General features: G+C 50.6%; 1 protein-coding gene across 1 annotated transcript; it reads left to right on the top strand.

Annotated features, from left to right (window-relative positions):
* Window positions 1-443: 443 nt before the first annotated feature.
* Olig1 (oligodendrocyte transcription factor 1) lies at window positions 444-2,618 on the top strand. Its single transcript, XM_021185620.1, has one exon. It carries the CDS (start codon window positions 546-548, stop codon window positions 1,326-1,328), a length of 783 nt encoding a protein of 260 aa, XP_021041279.1. The 5' UTR covers window positions 444-545; the 3' UTR covers window positions 1,329-2,618.
* The last annotated feature ends 7,516 nt before the right edge of the window (window positions 2,619-10,134 follow it).

A 10,134-nucleotide genomic window follows, 5' to 3' on the forward strand; every position in this document is an offset into this window, starting at 1 on the left:
TTTTATAACAGCCAACCTCTCACTTTGGAGCCCAGATTGGCCTGCTCTCCTTCCTGCTTCAGTAGTTCCCAGCGATGGGATTACTGGCTGATCACATTTTACAAGGACAAATGTAACTATAAAAAGGGATGGGAATAGAGCTCGAGAGATAAAGGGAGGCAAAAGCCATTTTAGCCTGACCAGCTGAACTAGAATTCGGAAGGAACAATGTTTTGCCCTAAAGCTCCCTCCCTTGCCCTCCCGGGGCGGGCACTGTGACACCCGCGCAGGCGCCCCGTGATAACCATCTCTGGCAACTCTGGCTGTACCTCTGCTCAGGCGACCAATGAACATTCGCCTATGGCCAAGCTCGCGCCTCCATTGGCTGCACCCCGCCAACCGCGGTCCTCGCAGGTTCCCAAGCCGGGTTTAAAGGTGTCAGGCGCGCAGGGCCCCTCACTGTCATCCGCCGGCACGCAGGTCCGCGGGGAGGGCGATCTGCCGACCAGCCCACCCCTGGGCGTTAGTGAAGGGCGCCCCGAGTCGCCCCACAGCCCCCGCCCCAGATGTACTATGCGGTTTCCCAGGCGCGTGTGAACGCGGCTCCCACGACCATGTTGCGGCCACAGCGGCCTGGAGACGTGCAGCTCGGGGCCTCGCTGTACGAGCTGGTGGGTTACAGGCAGCCACCTATCTCCTCATCCTCATCCTCATCCTCTTCCACCTCATCCCTTCTCCCCAAGCCTGCGCGCGAGAAGGCCGAAGCTCCGCTCGCTGAACCGCGGGGACCGGCGCCAGAGTCCGGGGGCGCCCGGGCCGACGCCAAAGAGGAACAGCAGCAGCAGCAACTGCGGCGCAAGATCAACAGCCGCGAGCGGAAGCGCATGCAGGACCTGAACTTGGCCATGGACGCGTTGCGCGAAGTTATCCTACCCTACTCGGCAGCGCACTGCCAGGGCGCGCCGGGCCGCAAGCTCTCCAAGATCGCCACGCTGCTGCTCGCCCGCAACTACATCCTGCTGCTGGGTAGCTCGCTGCAGGAGCTGCGCCGCGCGCTCGGCGACGGTGCGGGACCCGCCGCCCCGCGCCTGCTCCTCGCTGGCCTGCCTCTGCTGGCTGCCGCGCCGGGCTCTGTGCTGCTGGCACCCGGTGCCGTGGGACCCCCCGAAACGCTGCGCCCCACCAAGTACCTGTCTCTAGCGCTGGACGAGCCACCGTGCGGCCAGTTCTCTCTCCCAGCTGGTGGCGCGGGTAGCCCCGGCCTCTGCTCCTGTGCGGTGTGCAAGTTCCCGCATCTGGTCCCCGCCGGCCTGGGCTTGGCAGCGGTGCAGGCCCAGTTCTCCAAGTGAGGGCTGGCTGGGCCCGGGGCGGGGCGCGACCTCAGCCAATCTTCCCGCGCCCTCGCGTCCTGGATCTAGGCAGAGCTGGCCCCAGAAAGGAGGACATTTCCAGACTTCTCTCCCAGACGACAGACTGTAGGGCGCCTTCTTCCCCGCCCCCACTCCCTGGCAATTAAAATAACCCAAGCGGGTGTTCCAAGGAGCGACGCAGTTGCTTGGGGTTCTAGATGAACCTGTTTAGAGCCAGAAGTCTTTGCATCCCCACCACAACTCACCCACTGGCGGGGGTGATAACCCCCACCACCGCGGGCTATTCTTGTATCCGTGAGCATCGCGGGGTCGGGGAAGACGGTAGCCGGCTGTGCGGTACAAGGGGGTTGCCCTGGGTGCAGCGAAAGGCTGCCCCCGAGCTTGGTGCTCTGGCATGCTCCAGCTCCCTGGCCTAAGAGGGGCTCCCCAACAGTGTCTACCCAGAGGGGATTCCTTTCCTTGTCCAGAGCCTGAGCGCACAGGCTCCCTTGCTCCCTCCAGCCAAACCATGCAGATCTAGGAGGTCTAGAAAGCCCAGGCCACCGGTACAAACATCAAGGGTGTTATGGATGGGCCGCTCTGGACGGCCCAGGGTTTCCGAGCTGGATGTTACGAGGGTGCACTCTGGTTACCGCGCCCGGTGGTTGGGGATGCGAAGTGGAGAGGTTCCTCTCCCCTCCCAGTTCTGTTTTTCAGGCTTGCCCAGGTGTTTTGTTGCAGTTTACGCTCCTTAAAACCTAAAACCCTACTTAGTCTCCACTTCCCTAAAGGTAGCTTAACCAACGTTTGAGCTTGCTTGAAAACAAAATTCCAACCACGTTCCGCGCCATCGGTGTTCGGACTTACTAAAATAGGTAGCAAGGCACGTCGTAGCGCAGGCTTATGAAATTCGGTCATTAACGTTCTCATTAAAGTAAGCGGAGATGGGCGAGGATCCCAAACCGCCCTTGGCTGGACAAACCCAGCTGCGCTGCAGGCGGGAAGGCGCTCTGCACTTCGCGGGCTGGTCGTTAACCACAGCAGTGCGGCTGAAGAACTCAGTGGACGCGTGCGCGCGTGGGTGCCGCGTCTTGGCTTGTGACTAGCGTTAGGAAATTACCCAAGATTATTGCATAATCTTCACCAGCTTGCTTTTTTTTTTTTTTTTTTTTTATGTTGGAAGTTTTGGGTTGTTGACAGTAGCCGAATTTAACTGGCATTTTATTTGACTTCTAACTCTGTCCCCCCTGAACTGTACAGAAATCACAAAATAAAACGTCAACAGTTGAATTTTTACGTTTTTCGTCTGTTTGTTGAATAAAAATGTCCTTGTGTCCTGTTAGAGTCACAACGTGAGAGTGAAATCACAATGACTGGGTTTCCACATTTTAAAACTTGAATTCTTGACCTGTAAAATAATCCAATGGAGAGGCGACTGTGATTCAAATCCAGGCATCGGCTGGTCGTGGAAGGGCAGGGGGCAAGCTGGTTAGAGGGGCAAGGAAAAACCCAAGAGACTGGGGTTTGGCCAAACTCAGGAGATAGGGGCTCCTTTAAATATATCTTCTTCCCAGTGATATTCCCAGGTGAATTAAGCCATACATTATTATACTTTATTTCAACATTTTCCTTTGAAATATATTTTTTCTGTCTTGTAGTAAACAGAGTCACAAACATATGAGGCCCCTCCCATCTGCAGGAGGTTGGTTGTTTTTAAGCAGGGTTGTCTCCATGATACAAGAAGACACTGGGCACAATTTGATTCCAACTGAGGAAAACGTTGGGGTCCATCGAATTGATTTTAAGAATTTGGGGCACTATAAATCAAGATTGGGGGTGCACACCTGGCAGGAGGTTACCCTTAAATTCAAGGCTAGCCTGGGCTACATGAGACCCGGACTCAAGAGAAGAAAGAAGATTTAAAAATTGAAGTGCTGATCTGTTCACATACAAGCCCCTGCCGCCGCCCCTCGGCCCCTCCCCCTGCCCCCTCCCTTAGCTGAGGGACGGTCCAGGAAACTGAGATTATTGACTTGATACTACATGCACCGGCTTCCCTGGAGCAGAATACAGAGCAGAAACATTCGCTCTGAGAACACAGGCAGAAGGGGATGGAGCTATGGAATGGCTGCCCCCCTATGCTGGCAATTCTTGTCCTGAGGGAACCCAGACTCACAAAAGAGAGAGTAGCTCTGAAAGCCAGCTACACAAAGAGCCCTGGGGCTCATCCTCCAGACTCTGCCACTGGGGATTGATTTATTTAAATTTTAGGATTTTTTTTGCCTTTGTTTTTGCTTTGTTATTTGTTTTTGTTTGTTTGTTTCTTTGTTTTCCTTACCTCACAATCTGATGAGGGGCCAAAGAGCAAACAACCAGCTGTTAAACCTGAAGAAAAAAAACAAAACCCTCAGGACCAAGCTGAGCTTAGAAACACCTTTTCCAGTTCCACTTCTGGCACTGGGTTTTCACTGTCACCTGAGAGTCACCTGTAAGAGCCAGCTTACAGAAGAGAAACAGTCATGGCTATAAGCACTACCTCATCTCCTTTTCCTGTATTCAGTAGGACAAGCACCCATGCTATACCCTTGCACTGACGAAGATCACGAGTGAATTCAACAAGGATACAGTGTTGATTTGGGGGTGATGCCTTTGTGAGTTCTATTTTTGTGATGAAACACCATGATCAAAAGCAACTTGGGGAGGGAAGGGTTTATCTTACAACTCTCAGGCCAGTCTCCATCACCGAGGTAAGTCAGAGGAAGGACTCCAGGCAGGAACCAAAGCAGAGGCCACAGAGGAAGGCTCCTTTTAAACTTGCTCCCTGGGACTTGTAGCCTCGTTTCTTATGCTACCCGGGGCCCCACCCACAATGAACTGAGATCTCCCCCACTCATCTTTAATCAAGAAGATGTGTATGGTTTTGTTCACAGGCCAGTCTTGTGGGAGCATTTCTCAACTAAGGTTCCCTTTTCTCAAATGATGCTAACTTGTATCAAACTGACAAGATAATAATAATAATAATAATAATAATAATAATAATAATAATAAACAACCAGTGCAGCAGGACACTATCTAAATCTTTACATTTTGCACCTGCACGGAACGTCTTATCAACCAAGTGCTGAGCAAGGTTACTAGAATGTCACCTTGTTAGTTCATGTGCTAAGCTAGCTCAGGAGCCCATTGGATAAATTGGAGGTCACCATATACAGAAGAGTATACACAGGATACATATACAGATGAGTCATATATAGACAAGTGCAAAGGTGAATCTCCTGGCAGCCCTGGAAAAGTATACCCTTTACAATTACACGGACACTTTATAGAGCTGAGTCACCTTTGAACTCTCCATTGCTCTGTCTTGTTAGCAAGAGAATGTGTTGAATTCCCACCTCCTTTGACTTCAGATGGAGTGGTCTCAGGCAACAGTTTAAGCTAAGCTTTGAAGGGGTAAGAAAGCAGGGTGGGTTTAGACAGGGTCTTTGAGACAGAAAAGCAACATGTGGCTTGGTGCTTAGAGAAAGCCCCTGTACCCAGTCCCGCATCCTCCATGTGCAATCCCAGCAGCCTTAGAGAACAGAATCAGAGCAGGGAAAACACACAGAAAAAATTGGCTTATGTGTTGAAGGTCAGTGAGCAGTCAGAAACGGAGCGGGTGGAAAGCAGAAAAGCATCATGGGATTTCCCTAGCACTGCAATGTCTACTGAGCGGAGATCTCCCCTAAGGAAAAGCAATTGCACCCGGTATGAGCATGCTGCTTAATGAAATGGTTAATGTAGTAGTTCCGCCAACAAAGAGGCTCCACCTCAAACATGCAAAAGACTGAGCTTCCCTCAAGTTTAGGATCTCAGCCACAGGCCTTGCATGGTGCCCAGGTAATGTACCGTTAGATCTGTGTGTGTTGGGAGAGGGGCTACAAATGAAGAGCAGAGGTTGGCACCAGGGTCTTCCTCGGTCGCTCTCCATCTTCTATATTGATGTGGAGTCTCTCAGATGAACCCAGAGCTCACCAGTCAGTCCAGCGAGGCTGGCCAGCTAGCTTTCCCTGGGGATCACCTCTTCTTGCCTCCTAAATGAGTGTTGAGGTTACACGTAGGTTTCCACGCCGCCCACCTGGCTCTTATGGGGTGCTTGCCCTACAGACCAGGGTCTTCTTACAGCAAGTACTTCATCTTCTGGGTTGTTACATGCCCCCCAAGTTTAACGGGGATATTTTGTTACTGTTGTTTTAGAATTATTTATTTTTTTAATTTGTTTAACCTTTATTTTTTTTATTAATGTGTATGAGTGTTTACCTGCATATATGCCTGCATAGCACATGTACACAGTGCCCTTGAGAACAAGAAAAGGGCATCAGGTCCCCTGGAACTGAAGTTACACTCAGTTAGGAGCCACCATCTGATTGTTGGGAATTGAATCTGGTCCTTTGAGAGAGTAGTCATTGCTCTTAACCTCTAAGCCATCTCTTTGGCTCTAAATTTTTTTTAATGTGTGTGTGTGCCTGTCTGTCTGTATGCATGTCTATGAGTCTGTGTGTCTGTGTACCTGTATTCAGATGCCCATGAAGGCCAGAGGTGTTGGATTTCCCTGAAGCTGGAGTGACAGTGACAGGTGGCTATCAGCTCCTCAAGGTGGGTGCTAGGAATTGAACTTGGGAACTCTGTAAGTGAAGCACACATGCTTAACCTCTGAGCTGTCTCTCTGGTCTCTGGTGGGTTGGCTCTTTCCTTTTCCTTTCAATCCAGCCCACATGCACTGGTGAGGCTGGAAACCACTGCTCAGAACTGCAGTTGGTTCCTCCAGAGCCTAGAACATTCTGTGGTTGGCAACAGAAGCCAACTGGAAGAAGGACTTTCCTCCAGCCACACTAGGTTATTTTATGGACAGAACAGGTGATAGTTGGAAAGCTATTAAGTGGAAGCTGTGGCCCGCCATGGCAGACAGGAATAGTATACATCCTTCAACAAGCACATTCTTGCTTCTCCGTAGGCTTTCCGAATTCTACACAATCAGGAGTCACTAAAGTCACCCACAGTCACAGCGGAAGCTCACAGAGCAATGGCTTCAACAGGATTTGATTTCCGGTAAGCAGAGTGTAGTAGTAGTAGGGAGACTGTTTGATTTTACTGTTTTCAAAAAGATTCCAGGGTTGGGAGTGTAGCTCAGTGGTAGAGTTCTAGCACAGGTAAGACCCTGAGTTCAGTTCCCAGCACAGAAGGAAAGGAGAAAGGCAGGGTTTCTTTTACAAGATACAAGGCTTGAAAATAAAATAGCAAAGTATTCCTTGGGGTTACAGAATTTAGCATTACTGCGCGCATGGAGATTGCTGGTGAGCTTTTGTCAAACTTACATCTACCCAAACACTTCCGTGAAGAGGGGATCCCAAGCCAGGGACTGTCTCCACTGTCTTCATCAGTTGGCTAGTGGGCCTTCTGATTGTTTATTGACAGAGGAGGGCCCATCCCACCATGGGCAGGGGGTCCTTCACTGTGTAAGAAAGTTAGCCTAGCAAGCCAGGGCAGCGAGCCAATAAGCACTGTTTCTCCAAGGTTCCTGCTTCAGTTATGGCCTCCATGTTCCTGCCTTAAGCTCCTGCCCTGGTTTTCCCTGGAAACCGAATGAACCATTCCCCTCCCCTGGCCTTTGCTTTTGGTCAGTGTTTTAGTGTAGCCACGGGGATGCTAACTAGTACAGTTTTTAAAGCAGCCCTGTCCACCATCTTACGCTAACCCAAGGAGAATATTGAACTGTCTGATGGAAAAATCAAGGCGTTCTTTCTGTTCCTGTGCAATTAACCCATTTGGTCTGGAAACACCTTCGATTTCCACTGCTGGATCACGACGACTCAGGATAACCAGCTCAAGGATCTCAAGGCCAAAGGCATTGGGAATCTTTGGGGGGAGGGGTATATAGGTTAACAGTAGAAGTGGGGTACCCTTCTCCTTTACACCAGCATCCCCCATTGACCTCAGAAGATGAAGTAGGAATATAAGCCCAGGTCAAAGGATACAAGTGCCAACCCTATAGAAAACCTCAAGGTGTGACAATTTGCTCTCTGAACCCTATAGAATGCCTTTCTGAACCCTATAGAATACCTCTTTGAACCCTATAGAATACCTCTCTGAACCGTATAGAATGTCTCAAGCACGAGGACCCACAAACCACCTGCTCTTCTCTCTCTTATTGGCTAAAGTCACAGGTGGTCAAGAACTGGTGGGTGCCTGTTGCCAGCAAAGCAAACATTTCTTCCTTGATTTTTCCCAGTGGGTGAGGAAAAGGGGACCCAGGTGAGAGGAGAGGCTCCCATCCCAGGCTGAGCACACTGTTCCTGACTCTCTGGACGATCTCTTGACAGAATCAGCTCAGGACCCCAAGACCAACTTCTCAGCACGAACAATTTATTTGCTCCAGAAGGACAAAAGGCAGGGAATAAGAGACAAAGATGGGAGAGAGAGGAGTAGGGAGAATGGGAAGGGAAACAGGGAGAGGGAGAAGGGGTGTTTGTCCCTGAGGGATAAAAGACTGCCTCTGGACAGAGAGGAAACAGATGTGACCATGGTAAATGGCATTGTCTAAGATAAGGATGAAAACCCCACATTAGGCCCAGGAGTTTAATTTTAATTGGGCATGTTAATTAGGTGAGCCAAGAGGGCTTTTGACTGATGGACTTTACTACTTTATAGCTGGACCTTGGTGGTCAGCCTCAGGAGGAGGAAGTGGTCAGATAAGGGACTAGAACTTGGGGGATAGTTTCAGGAGTGTAACCTAACTGGTTTTGGCAAGACAGAGAAATGGGGAGAAGGGCCTGACAAAGCTATGTTTGCCAGGTCCAGGCTGGCTAGAGTCCCTTCATCTCTGACCTCTGACCCTTTCCAGCCTCTCCATGCAGCCCTTGGTCTGGCCTCAGGAGTGGTATCCATGACACAGCCTCAGGGCCAATCCCTTGCCAGTCAACCTGGCTGTAGTTGAATCACCTGGACTTTCTGTGACAGCCTTGTTCCTGGTCCCCAAGGAGACCCAGATTAGTGACAGGGAGTGGCAAGCCCTGGGAGAGGCTCTGATGGCACACGTTTGTCATCAAGGTTTCAGAAAGCAACTTTAGGTAGCAAAGCAGCAGACAGCTGGCAGCCGGGGCAGCAGGGAGAGAGGGGAGCAGCCATCGGGCACAGCACAAGGACTTGTCTTTTAATGGCTCCCTTTCTGCGTTTTCATTGTGCTGACCTACATAGGGACCATTTCCTCAGCACACACGGCATCTCTTGCCTGTGTTTCTCGCAGACGAGAAGAATTTCCCAAGAGGCTCCTCTGTAGCAGGAAGCCCTGGCTGCAGCCAACCCTCCAGGAACTGAGGCCAGATATGCCTGGTGCTATGCCTGGACCCCAGACCTGGCACGCAAGTCACAGGTAAGCAATGGGCCCAGGAAAAAGGTTAGCCCGAGAGCTCAAGAAAGGCTAGTGTGTCCCCAAAGCTGCTGGGCAATGAGGATGACTTTAAATTCTACAACGGAGAGATTTCCAAGTGGCAAGACTGAAAAGACTCATCTTCGAGTTCAGGAAGAGAGAGATGGAGGAAAGCAGGAAGAGGAAGAGGGAGGGAGGGGAGGAGGGAAGGCCTCTGGCTCACCCGGAGATGAGCAGACAAGGAGGACGAAGGTAAAGGCTGAGTAGGACTGGCTGATTGGCACCTGCTGCTAACAACCGCAACAGTACCCAGGAGCCAGCTGTGTTTACTGAGCGCCAGGAATCTTCTCAGCATTTACAGACTTCGCCTCACTTTGTAGGTGTTTGTGTAATCCTCACCTGTCAGGTGAGCAGGACAGAGAAAGGGAGTCAAGGCTCATACCAGGGATTTCTAGACGCCTGGGTGGGGGAAGCCCCCAAGGGTTATTGTCATTTGAGAGATGTCCTTTCCCTCAGCTTTTAGGACAAAGTGGTGGCATCCCCCATATAACCCCAGGCCTAGCTGTGATCACTGCCACCACTCAATGTTCTGGTCAATGTAACCACTGAGATTCCCACGAGGCCTGGCAGGCCACCTGCAGTCGGTGCTCCCTCCTCTCTCCAGAGCTCGCATGGTGTCGTTTCAAGTCATTTCATTTTTTTAAGCATTTTTGAGGGGTAGAAGTTCACTCTGCTTTCTAAGTTTCACTCCCTATGTGACCCAGTCTGGGACAGGGCTGGGAGGAAGAAGGGTTGACTTCAGTTCTGAGATATTAGGAATGCAAATGGAATAAAAGGTAGATATGCATTCTCTGCTCCTTTGAAAACATAACATATTCCTGACCCTACAAAGGCCTCTGAGGCTGTTCTCCATCTGTGGGGCACTACCCCTCTTGGGGGTTGAACAACCCTTTTACAGGGATCGCCTAAGACCATCGAAAAACACAAATATTTACAATACCATTCATAACAGTAGCAAACTTAGTTATGAAGTAGCAACAAAATAATCTTATGGCTGGGGGTCACCACAGCAGGAGGAACTGTATTAAAGGTTAGCAGCATTAGGAAGGCTGAGAACCACTGGCCTAAGGTAAAGAGCCAAACACAAAATTGAACTCTCGGGAGATCAGTAGATATGTCCAATCCAAGTCCTTAAAAATCACATCAGGCAGATGAAAGTCAGTAAAGACTGTTTGACTGGGTGATAGTTTTCTCTACCCTGATTAGCAATCAAAAGGCTATTTTGTCTGCTGGCTCCCCGTGGTGTTAGTTGCAGGACGACCCCCCCCCCCGCCCCCATGCAGTCCTAGGAGCTGCGTATTGGGCAAGAGAAATAGTGAGCCCTCTGGTGCAGCCGTGAATGCA

The sequence above is a fragment of the Mus caroli genome, chromosome 16, assembly GCF_900094665.2.
Source record: "Mus caroli chromosome 16, CAROLI_EIJ_v1.1, whole genome shotgun sequence".
NCBI lineage: Eukaryota > Metazoa > Chordata > Mammalia > Rodentia > Muridae > Mus > Mus caroli.